This window comes from Mucor velutinosus, assembly GCF_035048745.1.
Source record: "Mucor velutinosus strain NIH1002 chromosome Unknown tig00000093, whole genome shotgun sequence".
NCBI classification, from domain to species: domain Eukaryota; kingdom Fungi; phylum Mucoromycota; class Mucoromycetes; order Mucorales; family Mucoraceae; genus Mucor; species Mucor velutinosus.
In genome coordinates this window covers 2,089,410-2,117,032 of record NW_027041907.1, presented here as the reverse complement: position 1 = coordinate 2,117,032, position 27,623 = coordinate 2,089,410, and the positions used below count along the sequence as shown (strand labels likewise).

Below are 27,623 nucleotides of genomic sequence, written 5' to 3'. Positions count from 1 at the left end.
TTGTATCATTTTCTTGGGAAGGAATATTCAGTTACACCAATATCTGATTGATGGGCAGCAACGCTTAAACCATTCTTTCCAAGAGCTCCTAATGGCTTTTGGCAGACTCAGCCTTAATTACCTCTTTGATTGTCTCGGCCCTGCTACGGTAACGGTTGATGCCACTCTCTAGATGACCAAGTCTTTGCTACTTGTACAGGAACAGAAAGGAGGGGATCCGCAAAACAGGTTCAATTTAACCTCAGTGTTCTAGGGCCATTAAGGATTTATTTGTACATGTAAGGGAATTCTGGGTAATATAGCAATAATAGTTTAGGATTAAGAAGTAATAGCGCAAGAAGAGGTCGGGTTGTATTGATTATATCGCTTGTGAAGTGAACATTGTTGGTGTAAAGTGATACACTGTAGCAATTGAGAGACTGAGAAGACACAATGCAAGGGAATCTACCATTCAAGAAATGTATGTTTAAATTGAGGATTCCCTTACAACCATTTTGTAAATTTCTTACTAAAGAGTATCTTTTCCCAAGGCTCCAGCATGTATAGTGCTGTTTGAAGTTCGTACTGGTACACTTTTTTGGATAAATATCTACTGACGCTGTTCATGCCTGCCATTTCGATGTGATTTTCAATGTAAAATGAGAAGAGAAAGAAGAAGCAAAGTTACAAAAGAAGCAGAATATATAGATTTTTTTTTTTATTTGTGACATCCTTCACTTAAGCTCTGCCCTTTCCTTTCTCTTTCTTGGTTGTGCTGGCTGCTGGCACCTCTTCCTCCTCCATCAAATCATCGTCTAGTAGCTCTGGCTCAATCACATTCACATTTTCCCATTGTCCTAGATGTTTTCGATAGAGAATTAGATATGTTTAAGATGGTTGATTGTTGATTTCTTTTGATTTACCATCGTTGCGATCATAATAGACATAATAGACGATGGCATTGTTCTCCAATGCCTTTGTATTCTCCAAAACTGAATAGTCCCCTTTGATCTTACCGTCGACAAGCAATCTCACTTCGTCGTTTGTCTTTTTGTTCTCTAATGCTTGGCATAATTTGGTTTTCACCTGCTCAAGTGTGTCTTTTGGCTCGATGCACAAGAATAATGTTGTCTTTTCTCTTTTGGCTCGAATGTATGTTGGTTTTGACTAATGTTTTAGCTGATTTAGTGCATCCCCCCCATGAATAACCTTTCAAGACATCAAGAAGCTTTACCATTATAATGTTTTTGAGTGATAAGAAGGAAGAAAAAGGTATACTCTCTATCTTTTGTATGCTCTTTCCAATTCGACGCACACGCGTCATGGATGCAAAAGGCTCTTGAATGCTAATTCTCCGCAATGTAGCCATATTGCTCCTGTTTGTCTATACTCACTATGGATTTCCTGATGTGATTAGGTACTAGTAAAAAGATACAACCATTGAGACGCTGCTATGAAATGGACAAGGGCCAGGCCATCAAAACGCAATAAACGTATGATGATTTCAGAGTCGATACCACGGCAAATGTAACCAGGACATATCCAACGTTTTAACATCAATATCTGGGTTAAAATCAAACGACATCTGAGCGACATGTAGACATTTATCCGCAGCATGGAAGAAGCCTAATGTCATCAAGTCAATTCCTATCATCTTGACAGGTTTTTGTTATCCATGGTTTGAAGCAACCCCAGATTTTGAAGATTTCCTATCGAGACGCAGCCGCGGCACTATGCACTGCATGATTTTCGTTGATTTGCTTGACTCCTGGCAGAGAACTATAATGCAAATTTTGCCATGGCTGTCCTTGCTAATACTCACTCGAGCAAACATAAGCTGAATCGATACCCAAACTCTGATACATGATTGACATTTACTGATCTGACAAGAGGTGTTGGATCCCTTTATTAGGTAATGTGACGCATCAGATACGACTGTAATTGAAGACTGCTTACATTTGGTGGATTACAAATAGCGTACCTAACTTCATATAAATGTCCAGATGTCCCCATTTATCCCACAAAAGCTCTTTATCTTTTTTTTTATTCTTCCTTACATAAACAAACGCTTGGCAATGACAGAGAGTTTATTGGATTTCAGCAAAGAGCTTGATGTGGGTCTGCTCGACCAAGTAGTGATGACCTTCTTTACAGGTTCCGGCAATGATGTAACGTATTCCAGACTCATTACCAATGACGACGGCATAGCTAATCCATATCAAAGCAACAAATGGCTCAGCAGGTATTGACTCAATTTCAAGACCATGAAGAAGCATGGACTCGCGCCGATGCTATCCTAGAGAAATCAACCGTACCTCAGACAAAAGTGAGTTACAGCTCTTACAAAGCATAGTTACCCTCATCATTTACTAATCATAGCCTTAGTTTATAGCTTTGCAAATCATGGACAAGTTTATTCAGACGAGATGGAACACCTTACAGTCAGATGGCAGAGATGGTAAGCGAGCCATAATTCATGCAATCAAGCAATCACTCAGTCTTCATTCAGCTATTCGGAATTTCATCGTCAATGTCATTGTCAAAGTATCCTCTGGTGAAGCAACGCTACGAAAAGAACGCACATACATTAACAAACTCAATATGGTGCTTGTCCAAGTGAGTTCACTGTAGCTTGAATCGTGGTTGTTGCCTAGACTAACATGAGTTTTCAGATATTGAAGCAGGACTGGCCTCGTAAATGGCCTTCTTTCATTCCAGAAATCGTTGCATCTAGCAAATCAAATTTGACATTATGCGAAAACAACATGGCTATTCTAAAGCTGCTCAGTGAGGAAATCTTTGACTATTCAGCAGAACAGATGACACAATTGAAGACAAGCAATTTGCGGCAGTCGATCTGCAATGAGTTTTCAGAAATCTTCAAATTATGCAAAGAGATTCTCGAAAAAGCGACCAAACCAAGTCTCATCAAAGCAACACTGGACACACTTTTACGATTTCTCAGCTGGATCCCTATCGGCTACATATTTGAAACTGATTTGCTGACCCTCTTGGAGAAGGTGTGTATTTGAGTGTTCGCCCATCTTGCTGAAGCTAATTGGACGGTTTATTTAGTTTTTCGAAATACAAGATTACCGCAATTGCACACTGAAATGCTTGACAGAAATCGGAAGTCTCGCCGTAGACAGTAATGATCATAGCCACAAGATTATCAACTTGTTTACGCGAGTCATGTCTGCAGTCTACACCATGATTCCGCCCAATACAGATATCGCCGCTGTGTATGAAGACAGTACTGATGCGGATCAAGAGTTTGTTCAGAATCTAGCATTGTTCCTGACGACTTTTCTGGCTGCTCATTTGAAAATCTTGGAACAAGCGCCTGATAATGAATCAAGAGAAGCTCTACTCAATGCCCACTTTTATCTCATCAAGATATCTCGTGTGGAAGACCGTGAAATCTTCAAAATCTGCCTGGAATACTGGGCCAAACTTGTGCAAGAATTGTTTGAAGAAGGGTTTATGCCACAAGGATACCAAGTGTCTTCGTGGAATCAAGAGGCTGTCCAGCTGAGACACATGATCTACAATCAAGTACTATCTAGCTTACGTGTGGTCATGATTGAAAGAATGGTCAAGCCAGAAGAAGTCCTGATTGTCGAAAACGATGAAGGCGAAATTGTGCGAGAGTTTGTCAAGGAAAGCGACACCATTGTCCTGTACAAGAGTATGAAAGAAGTGTTGGTCTATTTAACCAACTTGGGCGTTGTGGACACTGAAGAAATTATGACGCTGAAGCTGCAACGTCAAATGGATGGCACAGAGTGGTCCTGGCAGAACCTGAATCAGCTGTGCTGGGCCATTGGGTCCATTTCTGGCGCCATGACTGAGGAGATTGAGAAGCGATTCCTGGTCAATGTCATCCGAGACTTGCTGAGCCTGTGTGAAATGAAGCGCGGCAAGGACAACAAAGCGGTGGTTGCCTCCAACATCATGTATACTGTTGGCCAATACCCTCGTTTCTTGAAAGCTCACTGGAAATTCCTCAAGACGGTCATCTATAAGCTCTTTGAATTTATGCACGAGTCGCACGAAGGTGTACAAGACATGGCCTGCGACACGTTTATCAAAATATCTCGAGAATGCAAACGCCATTTTGTAGCTCGTAGAAGTGGAGAAGAGCGTCCATTTATTATTGAAATCATTGAGGATATCTCTCGCATCACATCTGATTTATCTCCTCAGCAAATTCACACCTTTTATGAGGCAGTGGGTTACATGATTCTGGCCGAGACGGATAAAACCAAGCAAGAGCAACTGATACGTATGTTTATGCATATGCCGAATAGTGCTTGGGACCAGATCATGGACAATTGCAAACAAAGCACGGATGTCTTGAACAATGCCAGCCAAGTAAAAGTGCTATCACATGTGCTCAAGACCAATGTGTCTGCGTGTACCTCAATAGGACATGGATTTATTAGTCAACTAGGCAGAATCTACTCTGATCTATTGACCTTGTATCGTGCCGTTGGCGTCATTGTGTCACAGTCAGTTACTGAACAAGGTAAGCTATCTTCCACATCAACGAGATTTCACGCTAAAAAACACGACTAAAATTTGCATTTCAGGTGCGGTTGCTGTGAAGACGCCTAAAGTGCGCGGATTAAGAAGCATCAAGAAGGATATTCTCAGGTTGATTGACACATTTATCCAGCGTGCCAATGATTTAACCTTTGTCGATGAGCATATGGTGAGTCCCTTTCTGCATGCAGTGCTATCCGATTACAAAGATAGTGTTGATATTGCTCGAGATGCAGAAGTGCTGGATGCATTAGCCACCATGGTCAAGAAACTAGGGGTAAGCTGAAATGCGAAAATGAAGCAGCACAGTATTTCGTATATGCTAACTCCATTTGATACCAATAGTCCTTGATGACACCACGTATCCTGCTCGTGTTTGAAGCTACGTTTGAGCCCACTCTGAACATGATCACGAAGGATTTCACAGAGTTTCCAGAGAACCGAACTGGATTCTACAACCTGCTGAGAGCCATCAATGCCAAGTGCTTTCCAGGTAAGAGACATGTTTGTCCTATATGTGCATTTAGAATCACTCACCCACTCTACTATTAGCTCTACTGGAGCTCTCGCCTGACCAGTTTAAGCTGTTCATTGATAGTATTGTGTGGGGGTTCAAGCACACAATGCGTGACATAGCAGATGTCAGCTTGGCAACATGCGAAGAACTACTGCTGAACATTAGGCAGACCGATGTTGCTATAGCTGGGGCGTTCTACCAATCCTACTATTTGAGTATATTGCAGGACATCTTTTTTGTACTGACAGATCGAGATCACAAGAGCGGCTTCAAAGGACAGACAGAAGTCTTGGCACAGTTATTCAATCTCGTTACTAGCAATCAAATCAAAGTACCGTTGTATAATCCCACTCAAGTGAGTGATCCCAACATGACAAATGCTCAGTTCCTGGTGCAATATGTATCAGCCCTGCTCCAAAATGCATTCCCTCATCTGCAAAGGTATGTCTTACGTAATTTCAATGTATACATTCCATGTAACTCATCTGTTTAACAGTAATCAAATCAAGATCTTTGTCATGGCACTGATGGAATACAACACGATGCCGCCTAAACTCAAGTTGGAGGTTCGCGATTTCCTCATTCAGCTCAAGGAGTTTGCAGGCGAAAACAGCGAGCTGTATCTGGAAGAAAAAGAGGCGCAGATGGAAGAAAAGAGGAGACAAGAAAGAGAAAAGGCATTGCTCATTCCTGGTATGGTTAAGCCCTCTGAATTGCCTGTCATGGAAGAAGATGAGGCACTGTAAATTGTGTGTTTATTTGAATTAAAAATAAATATCTTTGTACATGTCAGTAGCATCGATTCAATAGCCCCTCTTTTGCGAAAAGAACAAATAAGAATGATTTCTCTCTTGTTACACTGAGTCTCTTCTAGTTCCCCAAATTCACACATTCTAAACACAACAAGAGGCGACTTGAAACTGGATGTTCCCGGCATTGGAAAAAAAGGCAATTCCATTTATAATGAAATGCCATTTTGACGACGTGATTTAGAGACTTTGGATATAATCTCGGGCCAGTTGATTCAGACTTTATAAGGATAGATTGCTAAAATGTTACTAGAAAAGAAGGGTTTCTCAAGATCAAACTGTTGAAATGGTATGGGTGTAGCTTGAACTTTATATTTTAGCGTATTGTAGTATGCTTAAGGAATGGACTAGGATCCCTCCATGAGAGCGAGTGTGTGTAAAGCGTGCGCGCCTCGCTTCATGTTGTTTACCAGTGAATAGTGGTTTGCATTTCTTGATCCGCGGCGAGATGGCAAGGGCAAGCAAGCGGGATGTATTGTACCATTGTGCTTGTGAACATTTCAAGTCAATAGACACTAGTAAATGACATGTTTCCTTGTAATGCAACGACATGATTCTATTTACAAAGATGGAATCGACATGAAGAGGCATCGTAAGAATACATTGCCATGATATCTTTAGCGCATATTCTAGACCTTATACGTCAAAATACCCTGCATACCACAAGGAAGGAAGATCTCATCTACATTTTGAAATAGTCACGAAGAAGCGAAAATTTCTGTTGCAAATGGTATAAATAGCCATGTGAGAATGACATATGAAACGTCTCTCTCTTTCTCTTATAATTACTCACTTTTTTTCCGTTTTTCTTCTATTCACTTATATCTTTCAGTATAAGGAATGAGTATTTATTTTACACACGCCACTCTTAATAATTCTTTGAATTCAAATCTTTAATTAAACAAACCCGCCATTACATGCTTGCTATGCTAATTGATTATTATACGAATAATTTAGTCCGTTACTTGATCAGCTTACCATTCCGGCTCCACTTCTCTAACTTTTGGTCTTGACATATTTCATCCCCCAATCTTAACTAATTAATTAACTATTCTTCCATCTTCTTATTCTATTCTATTCCATACACAAAAAACACATACAAAAAAAAAACCAACATTTATAACCAACTAAAGGCTTCAACCCCACATTTTATACTTTCTCCCAGCTAAATTCAACCTCAACAACAACAACAACAAAAAAAACAAATCACAATGGCTTACAACTCACTTCCTCAACCTCCTCCTGCCCCTCCTCCTGTCTCTGGTACAAACTATTCAGCCGAGCATGGTTGCTTTGAGGGACCCGAAAAACTGCTCGAAATCTGGTTCTCTCCTAGTCCTTCTTTCAGTCGCTTTGATGGTCAAGGTGCTGATTCTCTGTCAACATCTCTCACAAACTCTGATTCTGAAGAAATGTCAGATGAATCCAGTCCTGCCACTCCAAATGAATCTCAAATCAATCTCTCCTTGGGATTCTCTCAAGATCTTCGCACAGTCGATCGCTCTCTTTGGGACTCGATGCTTGCTACTGTCAAATGTACAGTACTGAGTATTGTCAGTAATGCTCATGTGGACGCTTATTTGTTAAGGTAACTACCTAGCCGCTTTTTGCTCTTTTTTTCTTTTTTATAGCATTTAGAGACACATGCTCTGCGCTGCTTATTTTATCACAATGTTAAAGAAACCATGTCGCTGATACCCAAAACCTTCTCTTCCAATTCTCCAGTGAGTCTTCCATGTTTGTGTTTCCTCATAAGATTGTGCTCAAGACGTGTGGTACCACCACTCTTCTCAATGCTGTACCTTATATCCTGGAAATCGCTAAAACTCGTTGTGGATACGAAAGTGTCTATCGTTTGTTCTATTCCAGAAAATCATTCATGTTTCCTGAGAAACAACTCGGTCCTCACAGGAGTTGGGAAGAAGAGGTCAACTATTTGGACAATCATTTTGGTAAGTGTCTTGGAGAGAGTGGATCAAAAGAGGCAAAGGGTCTCATGCTGTGTATAGACAATGGTGCTTCTTATGTGATTGGTAATACCAATGCTGAAGAATGGTATCTCTATCTTACTTCACCCGACATGTCTCATCATCAGAGCGAACATGTTGAAAACTTGACTGATATGAAGCAGTTGATGAAGGAAACAGAGGGCCTTTCCTGGATGAGCGATTCGGTAAATCAGTTCACTCCCTGGAGTAGCAAAGGCAAATTCTCTACCATGGTACCTCGTCATCAGCATCACAATAGCAGCGGTTTATACAGCACAGCTTCTTCTATTCAAGGGTATCGCACACATGATGAAACCATTGAGATTCTGATGACCAACTTGGACATGAAAGCCATGGAAGCCTTTTACCAACGTGGTGATGAACCTAGCGGTCTTGTAGGAGGTAAACGCATTGACGTGGAAACTGGTCTTGATCAACTCTATCCCGAAGCCAATGTCGATTCATACATGTTTGAGCCCTGTGGTTATTCTTGCAACGGTTTATCTGAAGATGGTTATTACACAATCCATTGTGCTCCTGAAGAACAATGTTCTTATGCTTCTTTTGAAACTACTATTCCTGTTAAACCTGTTGAAACACCTGGTAAACATGGTCATGGCCGTGAAGAAGCTATTCGAAAGCTTATCCGTCAAGTCATTGATATCTTCCAGCCTGGATCCTTTACTGTCACTTACTTTGCATCTCATTGCGATGCAGATCAGCAGGTAGATAACATCAGTAAGCTTGTGCGTACTGTGGATCAGTTTGGTGGCTACAGACGTAAGGATAAAATCCTTCATGAATTTGAAGGGTATGATCTTATTTTTGGTCATTTTACAAGACTTTAAGGTCGCAATTTATCGATGCTATGTGTGTCAACATCCTTTAACTCTTATACTCTCATATTTTATATGACGAGCCATTTTTTTATTATATTTTATCCATTCAAACTATCAATTGAATAAAGTCTTTTCAACTACATCGTAACATAATAAATTTATAGTCTCTAGACACTTTCAAAGCCTCAAAAAGAAAAGAAGTTGATCCAACAGGTATTTTGATAGAATGGCATTATTAAATATAGAGTGCAAGGAAAATAGCATGGCTAATGATAGTGCTATGTAATTTGCCACCTAACTTCCATACGCTTCAAAAACATCTATTACTGTATTGCCTTTATGATTAAAACGGCATTGAGTTTGTCAGCCAGCCCCACCAGCAGCCGAAATTGATTCAAATTCAGTTTATTTTTTTTTCTCTTCAAGATTGGACAGACTTTGTTTTTTTTTCGACTTGATTGAACTATTTTGTGATCTTTGACTATACAAAATGTGATAATCACCCCATGCTTTCTAATACATTCTTGAAGTGCTTTTCGAGGCGAATCCAATGAAACCAAGTAAAATAGATGCTTTGAATAAACTTATTGAGTAATTTATAAAAATATGAAAAGAGGTTTCTGGCCAAAAAGTTGAGATTTCACATATCAAAGTCCCACAAAGATGATTTCAGGGATTGCTTAGGATCAATAGCATCATTTTGATTCAATACATACCCTAGTAAAAGTCTTCATTATCAAGGTTAAAAACGCGATGGTTTGATTTTCGATGAAAACTGTGAGGGGTACCTCATGCTTTTTGGTCGAATTTTACCCATGTTTTTTGATCCCCAAAAAGTTGAGCAAAGGTGTCAGAAAGTAACTGCCAGATGAGAGCAACTGTTTGGTGCTATTCTGACGATCTAAAATGGCCTTAAACGCGAGAAAACATAGCTCAAATGCGCCCAGATTTTGCTGTATTAGGCACACTAAGGACTAAAAACGGATAATATCTGTATGTTGCTTGCCCGTATATGAAGTAGCTACGTGTATATGGATGTAGAGCATCACGTAAGAATCAGATCCACAGATAATATGAAGGGTTTTATGTGTAATTGTAGGATCAAAATGAGAGCAGCAGTATTTTGATAAGATACGCAAGGGCAATCGATAGCGCGAGCTGCCGCTGCGCAGGTTGATTCTCACCGAAGCGAAACAAAGGTAGAGAGCCATCCGAAGTATAAACATTCGTAACCATAATGATTCTTATTTCACGCTGCGATAGTAACAGCCAGTTTTAGTATAATGCATTTTGTGCGAGATAACAATTCAACCGCAGATTGTTGGATTGGAGGGGCCTTGGGTAGCATATTTTAAAGGTCGAAAATGCATGTACTCGTTTCTTCCTGTCTTTTTCTGAAACACTTGACTATAATGGACGAGTTTCCATCAGGATATTTTTATATAAAGTCTCGTAATTCCGGGAAAGTGATTGATGGTAAGTGCAGGATGGCATACTAGCTGCTGAGATATCCAACCATAATATTATCTATGCTAGTTGATGGTGCTTCCACAAAAGTAGGATGTCATTCTCTCATAGTGATGATGATGACGATTGACCTTGCGCTCGATAGAACGACGGAAAAATATTAATATGGACACCCAAGCATAATGATGATCGAGATAATCAGCTATGGTATTACCAGGTAAGCATTTTTGTATTAGTGGCAACTGTAGAGTATGATGCTAAATGGGGTCCTGATGCCAGGATGGTTTTGTAGTGAATAAGTGCTCAGGCAAAGTGCTCGACGTGAGAGGAGGCCCACTCGTCGACGATGCTTGGATTTGCCAATACGACCGCAAAAAGATGAGTGATGCTCAAAACCAACGATGGGGATATGAGGACGGGTTCGTTTACACTTTAGCAGACCCTCACATGGTGCTGGATGTACGCGGAAATCAGACATCGGATGGAACACGAGTCGTACTATACCACAAAAAATTTGGATACGACAACCACAATCAGTTATGGGATTTAGTGCCTGCGGGTCAAGTGAGAGCAGAAAGAGAAGTTTTATTTGAAGCAGATTTTGATTAAATAAACGTTATTTGCGTAATGCGTATGTCAAATTACTGGTAAAGCATCGACGAAGATCATCATCATTGACATACTCGCCACCACCTTCAGAAACTTTGCTCATCTGTGTCTTTTCATTGTCGTTGGTGGCTGGGTTGTTTTTCTGGTTATGAATGCGCTTGATATCATGAATGGCATGAATGCGTTCTTCAATCGTGTCTTGAACAATGTACCAGAATACGCTTGTCTGTTCATAAGACAATGAGTATACATGGATAGTCCGCTCTTATTTTATTCCTACCTCCTCTGTCTGTCCAATGCGGTGAATACGATTGATGGCTTGCTTCTCCAAAGACTCATTAAGGACAGGTTCAACGATAAAAGCAGTGTGTGCTGCCACCAGTGTTAATCCACTCGACTGGCTTCTGGCATGCAGCAGAATCACATTCATGTCGGGGTCTTGCTGGAATCTGGCTACCTTGTTCTTGCTTGCTGCAGACCCAGCACCAGTGTCAATATTCGTGCACTGAATACCATTTGCCTCGAGTCCCGTTTTGAGCATTGCGAGCACCTTGGTCCACTGAGAGAACACCACACATTTGCCATTATCCTTTTCTTTGACGTACTTGATATGTCGGATGATGCTGTCAATCTTGGCCCCTTGACTGCTCGAGATTTGCTGCTTTTTTATCTCTCTAATGAGATGCTCAATCCTTTCATCCTTTTTCGGTTTCCATGGCACTGTCAAAGCGTTTTCATTACCATTGATACTGGCGGCAGTGCTGCTGTTATTGGCACTATCGGCCCCCACCACTTGGTCTCTGTCGTGCATCTCCATCTCTTGGTAAGACACTCTGTACCACTCAAATGGTTTGACAGTAGCATTGCAGGTATGGCAACGACGACTCGTCTTGAACCATTGTACACCACAACTGTAGCAAGATGAATGCCCGCAATATGTTATCATTCCCTTCTCAATAGGATCTCGGCAGATGAGACAATCCTTGGGCTTTCCTTCTTGGTTGCGCTGTAGAGCGTCTTGTTCCTCCATCAGACTCTTGAAGTACATGTCGCGAGACTTGCTGTGTGTGATGGTGTCTGCCAACTGCTCTGTCTCTGCATCAATTTTAGCCATCTCTGCTCGTGGATGTTCACTTTGCCATGCCAAAAGTGTGTCAGAAATGGTTTGCAGATACTTGTAATAGGCGATTCGACTGTTGAATAGTTGAGTCAGCTTCTTTAAATCGTTGTCTAGATGCTCCACCAACTTTGTCTGTATGGGTAGTTGAGCCCTGATGTGAGCTTGCTCCTCGTTCAAGATGGGGATGTTGATTCTCTTGTTGATTTTGAAATTTCTCTTGACATCTCTCAGTTGCACTTCCACATCACGAAGACACTCGACTTTGTAGTTGGCAGGAGACATCAACTGACTTCTGAATGCCTTTTCTGCTGCCTCTGCTTTCCTTGCTGTATCGCTTTGGGTTTTGTCCTCTTTTGCTTCTGTTGCATCATCCAAATCAAGTGCAATGGTATCCAGTGTCACTGTATTGCCATTGATAATGAAGCGTCTGTCCTGCAATAACCCTTTGTAGGCTGAAAGGTATATTTGACATAGGGCCTGCTCCTCTAATGAATTGTCGTATTCTTCACCAGTGGCCTCAGCATTCTTGTCCGCATCCACAAGGCTCTTGGTCAAGATCGGCATAATCTTCTTCCGCAGGTACAGTATCTTTGCCAGCTGTTGATCCAGAGTATGACCCACCCCCTTGACATTTTCCAACACATTCAAGCCTTCTTGTTTGCTATCATCATCTTCCATGTCAGCGAGCTCGCCTGGTCCACTCATATCCAGCACAAAGTGTCGAATGCCATAGTGGTATTCGGGGCTATCTTTGATAAACTTGGCAGCTCTGCGCATCTCGTTGGTGTGTGTATCCACTCTTTCTGTGTACGATTCCAGCAAATCTCGACGAATATCACCAGCTTTGGCGTAAAACTCATTTTCCCTCTCTTCATTTTCGAGTGTATGATACGCGCTAGCCATGTAAAAGTAATATCGATGCACTAGCATCTGCCATTTGATATGAACCTTGGACTCGGTCACATCCAGTGTATCTCCTATGGACAAGCCAGCCTTCTCCAGCTCTTTCGCTTTGGCATGATACTGACGACTATCTTCGCATCGAGCCTCCAAGAGTGCCTCTACCGCTGGTACATTTTCAGTATAGGTTTCCATTGCCTTTTCCAAGTCTTTCATGACTTCATACATGCCGGCTTTCTGAAGCTTCAGCTGATAAAAGCTGTATTGATTTTGATCCAAGTTGATTTTAGCTGACTTGGCCATATCTTGCAGCACTTCGGTCATTGTCTGAATTGAATTTGTGTTTGTTCTTGATGTCCTGAGCCGAAGAGATGCATTCGCAATCAGCGAAGGATGGATACAGCTCTGTCGTAGTGCTACCAGCTATAAACACTGCATCAGTCATGACCTGCATCAAAGCACTGAGAGGTCCTACTTACCCAACTTCGCATACGAGATCGTGCCACTTCTCTTGTCTCTGGATACATGTTCCAATTGTTGCTGTCCAACGAATCCAGTTCAATGCTCTGCTTGCACTCTTTCCAAAGATCGTCGTAATAATGCTGCTCAATGGTGGTAAATGGGAATCGTACAACATGGCGCGATTGCTTTGGGATATGCAACTGACTCTCCAGAGCACGCTTTGTGTTTCTTCTAATGGTGTTGCGAGCAAAATCAAAGAAAACAGGCATGAACTGAGGATCTTTGCATAGCTTTGAGAAAGTAGCTGGAGTTTTGATCGAAGGTACAACAGCGATAAAGTCATACAGGCCATATAAATCTTCCAAATCTCTTCTCATAGGAGTGCCTGTTACTGCCCAAGCATACCAGCGAGGAATTTTCTTAGCCACTTTGGCCACAATAGACACTTGACCCTCAATCATTTGTGCCTGGATTTAGTGAGATATGTGAGCAACTGTGTGTGCTTGAATTTAAATGGACACTTACTTCATCGAGTATACACCGGAACCAAAAGGCAGAAACAAGAGGACTCAAATTGAACTCTCGATTGTAGGCAACACCTGTATCATTGTCATTTGGCATTTATAATGAGAAATTATATATTGAAACGTACCATTTCTCTGTGGTCTCTTTGGTGGCGGTTGCGAATAATGAATTTCTTGCCTGAAAGCCTATATCAACAACAACAACAACAACAAGTCAATCTTTTCTTCTGATGGATCAAACTATCGCATGCTACCTCATAGTATGCCAATACAATATCGTACTTTGCAAGATCTTCAGCGGTAGTTTCCTTTTGGTATCTGCGGCCCTCGTAAATGAACACTGTCAATTCAGGTGCATGTTTCTTGATTTCGGAATGCCATTGACTGATGATAGTGCCAGGAGCGACAATTAGAGTCCCTTTTGCAAATGTCAGATTACCAACATCCTCAGCTTTGGGATGGGAGGGGTCGTGAGGGCTGTATGTATGCTTTGCGATCAAATTCAAGACACTGTACACCTTTATTAGTTTCCAAGGTGCCTACAAATAACCTTGACTATACGTACCTCACAGTCTTTCCCAAGCCCATTTCATCAGATAGAATGCCACCGGAATATGACAGCTGGATAAGGTTGGATATGTTGGCTCGGTTTGTACTCGTCCTTGTAGTAATCATATCTATATAAGTGCCCGTCTGCTCTGTCTCATGGGCGCCTGCGTACAAGAGAGGCAACGATGTGTATATGCTTAAATCTGGTTCAATCCCCCCATTGGTATTGGCTGTGTGCCCTTCTCGAGAGATCATCCATTCTACATTTTGCAACTGAAATGGTGATAGTGTGGCAGCGATGCGAGGTGTTGAATAGTTCTCCAGGCGTTGATCGCTTACATTGGGTTGAATATGGTTGTAAAACGATTCCAACGAAGCAACTTTAGGTGCAGGATATATGCTATTCTCTAGTGTTGTGGATGCTGGATACAATGCTAATGCTTTCTTGTATAAGGGGACAGTATCTCTTCTGAAGAGCTTTGGCATTTCAAAGTGGCAAGTGTCGTCCATCGATCGCTGCTCATGCTTAATTACGAGGGGTTCTTCTGTTCTTTTACGTTTGAGATCTGCTCTTTGCTCAAGGGGTGTCATTGTATCTGATGTGTAGAATGATGGGAGAAAAAAAGAAAAGAATAGGTTATCAATCAAGCCTTTTTGCCCCTTCCTGTCTATGATCGAAGTTTGAAAAAATTTTAATATGCTTCCGCGCAGTAGATTTAGCATGAATTAGGTATAATCCAGATGTCAGTGTTTATCGCTGTCATGAGTAGCATGCTCTTCGCTCACAGATAAGCTCTCTATTGGCAGAATAGGCTAATCCAGGCCGTAGTTTTTCCCAATGACAATGGCTTTACCGTGAATGAAGATTTCGAAAACGCATTAGATAGCTGTAGCAATCGCAATAATAAAAGCGAAACTCACTTGATCCATTTCCTCCAGCGATCTACCCTTGGTCTCTGGTAGAAATACATACACAACAAGACCCATGGTGAGACAGCAGGCTCCATAAAAAAAATGTACCATACAAAATGTCTGCAATCATAAGCGGTGTGATTTTGCCGATGATGGCATTCATTGCCTACGAAATAAACAGGATTAGGGTCACCCATGCTTCGAACTAGATGCTCCTTGTTCTCTTTTATCATACCCAATTCATGGCTAAATACAGCTGTTAGTACACTATAAAAAACGCGTCCCCAAGGCAACGTACAAGTAGTGATAGAGATACAAACAGCTCTAATTCTAGTTGGGAAGATTTCTGAGCAGACGATCCATGTTACTGGTCCCCAGGTAAACTCAAATCTATCAAAGCCTCAGTCATTAAACAATCATTTGCCGAGGCAATCTGACCACTTACGACACAGCAAACAAATAAATCATCACCATTGCCACGTAGCCCTGGGCTGCTGGTGCTGGTATACCTTTGGCTAGGGCACTCTCAATACTATAGAGCATACCGCCAAGCACGAAAAAGATGATGACATTTGCCAGTGAGCCCAGCAGTAAAGTAGGTCTTCTGCCTACAGCTTTCTTGTCCAAAAAGAAGAATGAGATCAGCACAAAGAATACCTTGACGCAACCTATTTTATTTGGCAAGGTCAATCACATACGTATGCTGTTTCTAATTTCATATTTACCATATACGCCAGTCATCAACACAGACATGTTGCTCGCGAGCCCAATGGTTTGGAAAATAAGAGGACCGTAGTAGTTCTATGTATAAAATTTAGAGTTAATGATGAATCGCTTAAATACCCTCAAAACTTACAATGGCATTTGTGCCTGTCCATTGCTGTGCTATTTGCATAAAGCAGCCCAAAGCAAGTCGACGAAGGTTGTGTGGTTCACAAAGCTCTTTCCATTTGGTACCATCCTGTTCCTTTTCCATTGTAGCAGAGTTGGCAATTTGATTGAATTCATCCAGGATATCAGGGTGATTATCTGGGAGATTTCTCAGCTTGCATAGGATGACTTTGGCTTCATCAAACTTGCCCCTAGATTGCACGAGCGCATGGAGTACGCTAGTTTTCAAAGCAAGATGATACAACTTACTGCAGTGCTAGCCAGCGAATCGATTCAGGTAGAAATAACACACCAATAAACAAAATGAGTCCAGGCGCGATTTGAAGCCCTAAAGGAAGGCGCCATTGGATGTCTCCAGTCTCTAATCCTACGAGGCAGCCATAGTTGATCCTTAAATTCGTATGTATCAAGACATGTGAGTTTTGCATTGTGTGAGTTTTGTTATTACTGTACCAGAATGCCAGCATCATACCCACGAAAATATTCAGCTGCCACAAAGCGCCCATTCGACCTCGGATCTGAGGAGAAATCTCTGCAATGTACATTGGAACCAGCATAGAGCAAGCCCCTATTTCCCCCCTATGCAAACGTAAAGCATGTCAATAGCAAAATCAATTCTGCATCAACTACAATCTTTACATCCTCCAGCAAACCGACCAAACAGAATCATGGGTAAAATTTGAGAGCCTGTTTGTATTGCACTACCAAGCATGAAAATCAAAGTACTGGTAATGACTGATTTTTGACGCCCAAATCTATCTAAATGTGCCATCATGAACAAAATGCTTGCCTCATGGATTTGAGTGTCTATATCTGTACCTGCATAGAAGTTGGCCGTCAATGCACCTATATAGGCCCCCGCTTGCAGCAATGAAACAATGTTCCCTTGGATCTGTTTTGCTTCGGATGCATTCCCGTTCATTCCAAAATAGACAGGGAAAGCTGGCGTAGAAAAAACGCCACTTATAATTCCAATATCATAGCCATACAATAAACCGCCTATACTTGATACAATGGTTGTAATATGCGTCAGACATTTCATTTTCTGTGGCAATTGAGAATACGAAAGAGAAAAAAGAAGACATATGTGGGGTAATTGGCAAGCCATATTTGTTATATGTATAAATGATGGGCAAGTCTGTATCACGAATTGAGTAATTCCACCTCTTATATGCCAATCATCGCCCTTTGGTAAAAAAAGTGTCATATTTTCAGTCTGCCTATTACAGTTACCCCTTTGATCAAGGAGAAGTTTTAAGCTTTCGGATCTTGCGCAGTGATAGTAAATGCATCCGTGTGTGTGGGTGTTTTTGTGTATTGGTGTTTGAGAATTGATCATATCTCATCTTTCTTGGCGTCTGATCCTCTCTTCGCTTTTGTATCTCACAACCATAAGCTGCTTTATGATCGATTGTTGCTGAATCATATAAACCTGGCTAAATCTCGTTTTCTGGATTTCAGATCTGGGGTTACATAGAGATCTGAATGAAGCGTCTGTGACCACAAACATTCTAGGAATTCCATTCAACATTACTGAGATGCGTTTGCTTTTTGTGTGTGCATTTGTAGCCGTTGGTTGTGTGGTGTATAAAATATTTCATATCTCAATACTACACAGTCCAGTAAGCATAGCTGTACAAAACTAATAATCGCGCTACCTACAAAGCTTGCATCCATGGCCAATTACCCTCGTGATAGATATAGTATAATGCTGCTTTGTCTAGGATTTTTTGCACATTACACTCAGGTTTAATTCCACATTACCAAATCACATTGCACTCGTTTATCTATTTGGTAAACCTGTAACGGTATCCCTGATAACATTATCAAGTCTGTGTCAAGCCTCTGCATTGGGAGAAATGTAAATATAAACAACAAATGAGCTCAAAAGCTGCCCTCCTGAGCCGCACAACTTCATTGTGTGCAAATAGCACCAGTAAAGATCTTGTTGAAGTGGTGCCTAGTGTAGGCTTTTCGTATAATCAAACTGAAACACATCCATTATTGCATAAAATCATGGTATAAAACTTTAGTTTTTGATCAGGAACGTAAGCTATCCACTCAATTAATTAATGTAACGCGAAATAACAACGCAGTGACATTTTTATCAAGTGAGGAAATGACTGAATTATACCGAAGCATATATATTTAGCGCATAGGTCGAGTAGTGTTCATAATTAATGATACCAGCTCAATGCAATTCGTAGGTAAATAATAATAAAACAAACCCTCCGTCGATCAATAGAGTAAATAACTTACGTAAACCCAAACATTGCCTATCGTTAGAGATCTCAGCTGAAGCTGTTGTAGCATTGGCTCTTATGGATTTGCAGTGGCCATTAGGTCAGCCCCAATCAAAATTGTCCAAAATCAATCGATCAGGTCTGATTTTGTAGAGCAAGCAGTGGGGAGCAAAAATTAGCTACTACTAGAAAAGAAGCCTGATTCATTATATCTGGCAATTGTACCGATAATGGTGCCAAAACACCAATTTTTCTATATTGGTTTCATTACACTTTACTCGCTTCATTATTTGACAACCAATGTAGCGACTAAAAGTATCTTTAAATGTCTGATAACCCATCTAGCATCAGTATTATTTCAAGATTCAATTTTGGATGGTCCCAGCCTCAAAAACGAAATCACTTTTGTTGGGGAATTTTTCTATCGTACGTAGTAACCCGACATCAGTACCGCAAATGATACTACTGTAACTGTATAACAGATTTATTGGACTCATACAGCCAATTTTTTTTGAAAAGGGATTGCGAAATCAAATAAATCTGTAGCTCCTCTATGCATTTATGATGGCTGAGGAAAAGGTATACTACTCCTTAAAGCATACAATGTTTCGCTACAGTTTTCAACGACTAGAGCGCTTGTCTGGAGAAGGATTGGCCAGAATAATATTGTTGTAGCAAAAACGCAAACAATACTGTGCTGAAGTAGCACTTATTATGTAACGTTCCTTATATAATATATTTAAAAGACATTCCTCACATGAAACTGCTTACTGGGTGATAAATCAAATGATCGCACTTTATATTACTCTTGAACAAAGAAAAAGGATTTAGATTTTATCTATTTGGTTACCCTTTTATTATTACAATTACAAAATTATGATAAATGATAGATCAATATGAAATCTACTAGTTGTAGACCTTCGCCGTTTGGGTCCGTGAGCCAATCAGATTGCTTGAAAACTCCGCTGACCTAAAAAAAAAAATTGCGAGGGTTTCCCTCTGTTTTGATGTGAGGCAAAATTTTAAGCTCCGCTATATACAGCAATATAGCCGTTACTATCATCAAATTTCCCTCAGGTGCTAGAGCATGCCTTACTTACACCACCTAGCTTTAGATTCTGGCGTTGAGACCCTCAATCATCACTAAAGTAAGTAGTGATAACCAAGTGGAGGCAGCCTATCCACCTCCTAGCCTCGGATAAAGTATTGTTGAGCTTCAGGGATAGGCACATCCACACAACGTAAAAAAGGTATGCTTCAAAGAAACATAATAATAAAAGAAAGAAGAAAAGAACATATTATTACTATACGAGTATAGTAGTATGTAGGCAAAAAAGACACACTCACACGAAGCGAGTCAAAGAAAAGCATAACAAACACAACATCAAAGATGTTTAAAAAAGCTTGTTGCTATTGCAAGAAAATGCATACTACATGAGCAGCGCGCATGGTAGTAATAGTCAGATGTAAAGCAACATGACACAAATACGCACAACTGCAAAAGCAACAGTGGTATTATAAGTTTGCGATACAACATAATGACTAATGTTGTTTCCTGTAAAGCTACAGAGGAAACACTACCAACAAAAGAAAAAAAAAGAAGAAAAAAGCGCAACAAGGCAAACATCATGAATGCATTATCACGAGAAAGGAAGCAATCATATAAACGTTCAAAGAAGTTTTATATCACTGCGACCAGAAGAAAGAAGATACTTACCACTTACCACAGCCACAGATAGACCAAAAGAGTATAGACAATCACCAAAGACAGACCAGAGAACGAACATGCTGATGAATTCGTAATAATAAGTCGATGATAATAATCAGTTGTCAACTGTATCTAAAACGAAAGCAAAGAGCTTCTTTATTACAGGGCATCTAGCTTGCTTAAATATGGTAGATCCCTGGTCAATGACTACTACGTTGAGATGGTATATAAATAGCAGGCCACTGGGGCCTTATGGATTGTTGGTATAGCTTGTTGAGAGGCCACCTAAGTCGGTATGTTTCATGTAGTGTAGGTGGATCTCGATATTTTGACATTGGGGAGATTGAATGTATTGTAGTTCCTGAGGCACCTGTGCACACACAATTGACTGGACTTGTAAACATAGATGTGATGTGATACGATGAACATCATCTATGCTGCTACACTGTAAAAGGTGGCTTGAGGAGAAAGTGAATGTAGCCTAAGATGCATGCTTGTATGCAACATTACCCCCACCCAGCTTTCGACCAGCCACAAACTAGGATATCATACGAGCCGAATGCAATAATCGAGGATACAACACAGAACGAAGAGACAGAACCAAGAAACAAGAAGGCGATACAAACAGGTAGACAGGCAAAGCGATGGAAACCAATATGAAGTAAAAAAAACCGAGATGGTGCCAAAAAAAACAACATACATGGGGTATACGAGGAGAGGTTATCAGAAGATGATAGCAGCAAAGGGAATAGCAGATCGAAGAAAAACCTTGTAAAAAAAACCATATTCAGGCCAAAAAAAACAAATCAAGGACAAAAAGATCACGGCTATTGCTGAATGTTGTGGTTACGAGAGTTTGGAATCGACGGATAACGCAATGTGACGGACGGTCCTGCATGCTTACGACGACTATAAATCTTGCGCTTATTGACAGTGTTGGGAAGGAGTCGATTGGGATTCTTGTGATCCGGTGCAATGCGATCCCAGTAGTCGCGAATAGGTCGTTTGGAATCAAAATCGCTTTCATATTGCCAGGTATTGTCCTTCGAGGACGGATAACCTACCCAATTGACAAGAAACTTCATTCGACCAGTCTTTCTTTCAACGCGATGATTGACGATGGCTTGCACTTCATAGTGGCGAGGAAGTAAGCCTTTTGTAACATGATTGTCCGAGAAATCGACAACGCGAATGTGCTGGGTAGGCACATCACGGGGCAGCAATTCACCAGTAATGTCGGCTAAAGTATAACTACCATTGCGAGTATAGTTCTTGATGAAATATGGACCGAGCCATCTGGGGTGAAGTTTAGTTGATCTGACAGGGTCGAAGAGCATGACCTTTGAATTGATGGGATACTTCTCTTCAATGATCTTGTGATGCTTTTCGAAGCGCTCATGGTCGCGCAATTGTGTTTCTTTGATACGCTTATGGATGGCAGGGATTACCACATCCTTAATGTTCTGTAAGCGGGCATCAATGACTTCCTTGGTAGGATCCTCGGGTGTCTGGTCAGCATTAGGCAATTGAGTGTAATCCTGGAAGAGATTTGGGGCACGCCCAAACATGATAGCAAACGGCTGCGATTGATGCAATCTAGCGTATTGAATGTTCATGGCATACTGAATGACATCGAGATACTCATCCCATGCCTCAGGTTCTGCAGCATCGTGTGTCAATGATTTAATGATAGATCGTTTCGAAATGCCCACATACGCTTCGACAACACCATTAGCTTGTGCAGCGTACGGCAACGAGGTCAAGCGATCCATGCCACTAATCTGACTGAACTCTCTCATAAATGCTCCAACAAATTCAGAGCCATTGTCACTAGTGAGTCGCTTGGGAAATCCAAATAGACAACATACACTAAGCAATGCTCTTGCAACAGTGATTGGACTCTTATCAGGAAGAGCTCGTAGAATGGTGAATCGACTGAAATAATCGACAATGACTAGCAGGAAGTTATTGCCCGAGGTGGAAGTCGTAGCGAAATCACCTAAATCGATAGCTATATGATCGAACACATTGTCTGGCAACACGCTACGAGGAGGATGATATCCCACTTGGTAGATACCATGCGATTGACAAGCATGACAATCCTTGGTTACTGTGGCGATGTCATTGCGCATGTTGGTCCAATGTACCTTGTAATCATTGTGCAAAATCTTTTCCATTGAATTGATGCCCACATGACCGAGTAAATGCACTCGCATAACAAGCTCTAGACGATCCTTCTTCGGAGGAGTCATGTAATCAGCATATTTCATAGCACGTGAAATAAGAGCATTACAATCTGACTGTCCACCAGATGAACCATTGTATGAACTTTTGGCATCAGCAATCAGTTGATTCTTTAAATCTTGAGCGCTGACAGATGGCATGTTGTAGGTGCTCGCATCAAAAATATCAACATTGCTATCATTCAATTCCTTGGAATAATAGTGTGGATCCAATTCGGTTGGCATCCCAAAGGAAAGCTGCTGCAATTGCTTTCGATTGTTGAACTGCTTCTTGCGTTTGAACTGCGTACGATTGGAGTGATTGGGCTTAGCAAGAGAAAATTGAGTGACTTGGGACTCTTTGGCGTTGGTGAAGCCATGTTTGTTCTTTCGCGTAGGTTTACGCTTTTTTTCAGGTAGCATAATACTTTGATTGTTATAACGATTACCCCCACCCAGGTTATTGCCACCCTCGTCATCGTCAGAGGTGAATAACCGACTGAGTGCATCAGGTAATAGGTTACGCGTACCAGGGATATGAACCAGCTCATACTTGTAATCAAAGAACAGTTTTTCATACCACGTCAACAGCATCATGTTGGGCGTACTTTGCGTTTGAAGCCAGATTAAAGAGCGATGATCTGTGTGCAAGACAAACTCAATACCGAAAAGCCATTTGTGGTATTTGGTAAGCATGTAGACAATGGCAAGCAACTCACGTTTGGTGGTAGAATAGGCCATTTCAGAAGGGGAAAGCTTACGACTCGCCATGACAACGTAATGAACCACGCCATCCTTGATGTAGTAGATGATACCACCGATAGCAGTAGCTGAGGCATCAGTAGCGACGTGCAGCTTGTAACGAAAATCAACTGGGCTGAGAGCGACTGGAGACGACAAAGCATTCTGCAACGATTTGAATGCCTTGGTGTGCGCATCAGTCCACAAACCAGAAAGGGATTTACAATTGCGCAATGCATCGAGAGGTGCTGCCAGTTCGCTGTATCCAGGGATGACATTTCGAAAGTAATTGCAAAACCCCAAGTACTTCATCAGCTGCTTACCAGTGGTAGGTATAGGCCACAGATGAAAATTGGTCAATTTGCGAGCGTCAGGCACAAGGCGGTTCTGAATGATGCTCCAACCCAGCACATGAGTACTGCGCTGAGCAAACACAAACTTGTCCTGGTTAATTTGGAGATTAGCCTTGGTCAGACGACGGATCACCTCAGCGACTAACGCAACGTGCTCATCCAGAGAGTCAGTGTACGTAAGGCACCCTAAATCGTCGATATAAAGTGACACCTGATCAAGCATGTCGGTAAACAAATTGGATATCAAGCGCATAGCTAAATTGCCCATGAAATTTACTCCAAAGCAAACCTTCCTGTGGACCCATTGCGTTTGCGTGAATGGATCGGTAAAGGTTAACTTGTGGCGATGACGTGGATCGACCAAGAAACTCGTGAAGAAACTTTTGATGTCGATGGAACTTGTCATGACAGCGCGGCTGTGACGAGCATGGATCTCATCAATGCGAGGCATAATGTACTTGTCAGTGGAGACCAAGATTTGGTTGAGTAGGCGAACGTCAGCAACAATACGTGGCTTGTCAAACGAATATTCACCATTAGAATTCTTTTTGGCAACGACGAGCAAAGGAGAATTCCAGCCATTATGACTTGGACTGCGCTCAATGACACCATCTCGTTCCCACTCCATCAACTGCTTAGACACAGCTTCCTTATAGACAACTGGAATAGGATAGGGAGCACGATAGGCAACCTTACCAGGGATTGTCTCGAGTTGGACAATCGCACCAGGCAAGTTACAATGAGTAGTGGCAAGATCAATGGCAGCATTTTCTACCAATAACTGTTCAATAGGTTTGAAAGCCTTTGCACGCTCAGCAGGTGATCCGTATGGATCGTTATTAGGCTCGATGTCAGGATCAATGGGGTCGGGAAGTCTGGGTCCAAGCTCTTCAAACCATGTTGAAGCAAGGCCAGTGATTCCAATCTGTAGATCAGGCATGATATCCAACCCAAGCAACATGGGGCAATCATCCGAATCAGTAAAGAAATCAAATATCTCAAATGTGTGAATAAAACTGCGTTTATTATACGAGATTTTAAGTGAGCAAGTGCCAATACGAGGTTTAACACTGTCTGTATGGCCTAACTGGACCTGACCATGAACAGAGCGGTTGATTTGAACACCAAGCTGGTTGGCGAAACGAGGGGAACAAATTGAAAATGTACATCCCGTATCTAAAACACCATATACCTTGTGCGATTCTACGACAAGCGGAATAAGAAGTGAATTAGACTTATTGACAGGCAAGATGGAACGTTGATTATCCTTACATTTGTGTGCATGAACTGCAGTATGTAGATCAATGTCCATAGGCTCAACAGCCGAGTGGCAATCACTTTGATCGTGACGACTCTGTTTAGCAACAGCAGCGGGCACCAACAACGAGGAACCAGATTCACTCGAGTTGTTGTTACTTTGCTGATCTTCCTGAACAACAACAGAATTACCAGTAGTAGGTTGGGCTTGAGGAGACGAAATAGACGATGACAACAATGCGGCACTGCGGCCACCATTGGTCTCAACAGCAAGACGAGATTGAGAACGCGGAGGGTTCTTTTTGATCACTTGCAAAAGCTCAACACAGTCGTCAGTGCTATGGGTCTTGCTATTTGGATGGTATCTGCAGAACTTGGCTGCACCAGCCTCAGGCAACGAGCCCACAGTAGGATCAACAGCAGGAGCAGTTGCAATAGCAGTGCTACCAGCGGTGGTAGCAGACGACACCACGCCCTCTTGAAGGCGCAGCATACCAAAACGATGTAAAGTACTAGTAGGAGCATCACCAGTACGCACAGCCGTGTTGCACTCATGGGGACCAGCAGAGTAATTGTGGGCACCACAAGTACGGCATCGATCTGATGCCTTGGCATCCGCAAGCGACATCATGTAACGACGACCCGATGCTTGGTTGCTGGTTGGCATTGAGTTGGCACCACCTTTGTTTTTCAACTCTTCCAAGAAGAGCTTACATTCCGAGGTGTCATGGTTGTGAGGCTTTCCATGGTGGAAAGTGCACGACTTGGTAGCCTTGAAGTGAGGCTTGCCCACGCGGCCAGAAGAGACACCAGCACGAGACACAGCGGCAGGACCATCAGTAGATGAGGATGATGCCTTCATGGTATGTGAGCGGCGGGGGGACGCAACTGGAGCCCATTGTGATGCGGCAGATCCAGCAGCAGTGCGAGCAAAAGCGGGTGCTGAGATGGCAGCAATCTCATTTGCGGTCATAGTTGATAGTGATTCACGAGCGATACTGACGATAATGTCAACATCGTAACTATCAATGATGCCCTTGGATTGACGGATGGTGTTGATCTTATCCTTGACTACCCAAGGAATGGCATCCAGGAACAACTTAGCCAACAAGTAATCGGATGGGGCTTGATCCAGGGATCGACGACGCAAGTCAGTAAAACGATCAAGAAAGGCCTTCACGTTTTCACCGGGCAAAAGTTGAATGCTCAACAAATCAGACGCACAACGTTGACGTTCTTCCAATACGCTAATGCCATAACGAGCCTTGATAGCCGACTTGAAATCATTCCACGATGCAGGAGCAGTGCAAGCAGAAGTGAACGAGCCGTACCAAGTACGTTGTTCTGGAGACAGCATAGGTGGTACTAAGCGAGCATATTCCTTGTCGAAATCCATCTTGTAAGCGAACATGACATCCTCAAACTTCAACAGACAAGCGTCGACTGTAGGAAATATAGGGCTTTTGGGGTCGAATTCATCCATACCAACCCACTGAAATGCAGGTAAGTTGTTGGGAAAGAAAACCGGAACAGAGGCGCTCTTGTTGGATTTGACTCCATCGACTGAGGATGGGCCAAACGAAGCAGCAGCCGAAGAAACGAGGTTATCATTTGCAGTAGCTTTGGATGCAAGCAAACAATCTCGAATCTGTATGATACTTTGAATGGACGTATTCAACTGGATCAACCGAGCTAGGGCCTGGGCTCTGGCCTCCTCACTTTGCTCGAGGAGCAAGGTCGTAGAGAGAAGCTGAACTTCGGCGAGCTGATTGTCAACAATTAGCTTCAACTGATCAGTGCGACCTTGAAGGTCCACATCACTAGAAGATGAACTAGCAGAGGAAGGGGGATCGAGGTCCATCGCATCACTAGCAGTAGTAGTGGGAGCTTCGCCAGCTTGACCACCCAATTTCTGAGACGTTTCAGCGAGAAAAAACTGAGAAGGGCCAGTAATATCTACAGCCTTGGTGGCACTGGCGTCTGAAGGACGCAGCTCAGTGTTTCCAGCAGGCTTAGATTCGGAACTGGGGGGTGTGGTGGTACTTTGAGCAGACATCAGAGTATACAAAATTGAGAGGTAGTAGTAGTAAGAGTAGTAGTAATGATACAATCAAGGTTTTGATTAAAAAAAATGATGAATTCGTAATAATAAGTCGATGATAATAATCAGTTGTCAACTGTATCTAAAACGAAAGCAAAGAGCTTCTTTATTACAGGGCATCTAGCTTGCTTAAATATGGTAGATCCCTGGTCAATGACTACTACGTTGAGATGGTATATAAATAGCAGGCCACTGGGGCCTTATGGATTGTTGGTATAGCTTGTTGAGAGGCCACCTAAGTCGGTATGTTTCATGTAGTGTAGGTGGATCTCGATATTTTGACATTGGGGAGATTGAATGTATTGTAGTTCCTGAGGCACCTGTGCACACACAATTGACTGGACTTGTAAACATAGATGTGATGTGATACGATGAACATCATCTATGCTGCTACACTGTAAAAGGTGGCTTGAGGAGAAAGTGAATGTAGCCTAAGATGCATGCTTGTATGCAACACATGCACCAAATACAGCAGACCAGGAAAGACCAGATTAATAGCAGCAGCAGGAACACCAGCACCATAGAAAAACCAAAGAACGAAAGTTACAAGCAGAGACCAGACAAAGACCAAAGAAGTTACCACTTATCACCACCACAGATAGACCAGAGAATAAGCAATCACCAGAGATAGACCAGAGAACGAGCATACATCACAGATAACAGACCAGAAAAGACCAGACTAGCAGCAGCAGCAAGACCAGCAGCAAGACCAGCAGCAATACCATCAGCAAGACCAGTAGTAAGACCACCAGCTGTAAGACCAGCAGTAAGACCATCAGTAACCATCAGCAATACCATAAAAAAAACCGAAGAACGAGCGATACCAGAGGCTAAACAAAGACTAAAGAAGCAACCGCCATAGATAGAGACGAAAGGAGCAACTACCA

The 27,623-nt window shown here is 42.0% G+C and overlaps 7 protein-coding genes across 7 annotated transcripts; 3 read left to right on the top strand and 4 right to left on the bottom strand.

Moving 5' to 3' along the window:
- Positions 1–717: 717 nt before the first annotated feature.
- Positions 718–1,216, bottom strand: NRC2_1 (serine/threonine protein kinase, AGC; the record flags this gene model as incomplete). The annotated part of the gene is made up of 3 exons (XM_064821814.1): positions 718–836; positions 903–1,146; positions 1,214–1,216. The coding sequence occupies 3 exons, from the start codon at positions 1,214–1,216 to the stop codon at positions 718–720; spliced, it is 366 nt and encodes a 121-aa protein (XP_064681500.1).
- Positions 1,217–2,054: 838 nt separating this feature from the next.
- On the top strand, positions 2,055–5,787 carry ATC70_002438 (uncharacterized protein; the record flags this gene model as incomplete). Its single annotated transcript, XM_064821813.1, has 10 exons — positions 2,055–2,147; positions 2,204–2,305; positions 2,365–2,437; positions 2,489–2,595; positions 2,652–2,999; positions 3,055–4,507; positions 4,572–4,801; positions 4,870–5,017; positions 5,077–5,482; positions 5,538–5,787. 10 exons carry the CDS (start codon positions 2,055–2,057, stop codon positions 5,785–5,787), a joined length of 3,210 nt encoding a protein of 1,069 aa, XP_064681499.1.
- A 1,274-nt stretch (positions 5,788–7,061) lies between these two features.
- ATC70_002437 (uncharacterized protein) lies at positions 7,062–8,686 on the top strand (the record flags this gene model as incomplete). The annotated part of the gene is made up of 3 exons (XM_064821812.1): positions 7,062–7,438; positions 7,576–7,802; positions 7,860–8,686. The coding sequence occupies 3 exons, from the start codon at positions 7,062–7,064 to the stop codon at positions 8,684–8,686; spliced, it is 1,431 nt and encodes a 476-aa protein (XP_064681498.1).
- Positions 8,687–10,089: 1,403 nt separating this feature from the next.
- Positions 10,090–10,753, top strand: ATC70_002436 (uncharacterized protein; the record flags this gene model as incomplete). The annotated part of the gene is made up of 4 exons (XM_064821811.1): positions 10,090–10,153; positions 10,214–10,233; positions 10,290–10,361; positions 10,424–10,753. 4 exons carry the CDS (start codon positions 10,090–10,092, stop codon positions 10,751–10,753), a joined length of 486 nt encoding a protein of 161 aa, XP_064681497.1.
- Positions 10,754–10,760: 7 nt separating this feature from the next.
- Positions 10,761–14,899, bottom strand: ROT2 (glucosidase II; the record flags this gene model as incomplete). The annotated part of the gene is made up of 7 exons (XM_064821810.1): positions 10,761–10,979; positions 11,034–13,196; positions 13,253–13,702; positions 13,761–13,834; positions 13,888–13,945; positions 14,014–14,269; positions 14,325–14,899. The coding sequence occupies 7 exons, from the start codon at positions 14,897–14,899 to the stop codon at positions 10,761–10,763; spliced, it is 3,795 nt and encodes a 1,264-aa protein (XP_064681496.1).
- Positions 14,900–15,187: 288 nt separating this feature from the next.
- On the bottom strand, positions 15,188–16,656 carry LYRM2 (LYR motif-containing protein 2; the record flags this gene model as incomplete). The annotated part of the gene is made up of 9 exons (XM_064821809.1): positions 15,188–15,264; positions 15,329–15,386; positions 15,456–15,466; positions 15,519–15,610; positions 15,666–15,888; positions 15,946–16,021; positions 16,077–16,302; positions 16,361–16,501; positions 16,565–16,656. The coding sequence occupies 9 exons, from the start codon at positions 16,654–16,656 to the stop codon at positions 15,188–15,190; spliced, it is 996 nt and encodes a 331-aa protein (XP_064681495.1).
- A 4,233-nt stretch (positions 16,657–20,889) lies between these two features.
- Positions 20,890–26,691, bottom strand: ATC70_002433 (30S ribosomal protein S17; the record flags this gene model as incomplete). Its single annotated transcript, XM_064821808.1, has 1 exon — positions 20,890–26,691. The coding sequence occupies one exon, from the start codon at positions 26,689–26,691 to the stop codon at positions 20,890–20,892; it is 5,802 nt and encodes a 1,933-aa protein (XP_064681494.1).
- Between the last annotated feature and the right edge of the window lie 932 nt (positions 26,692–27,623).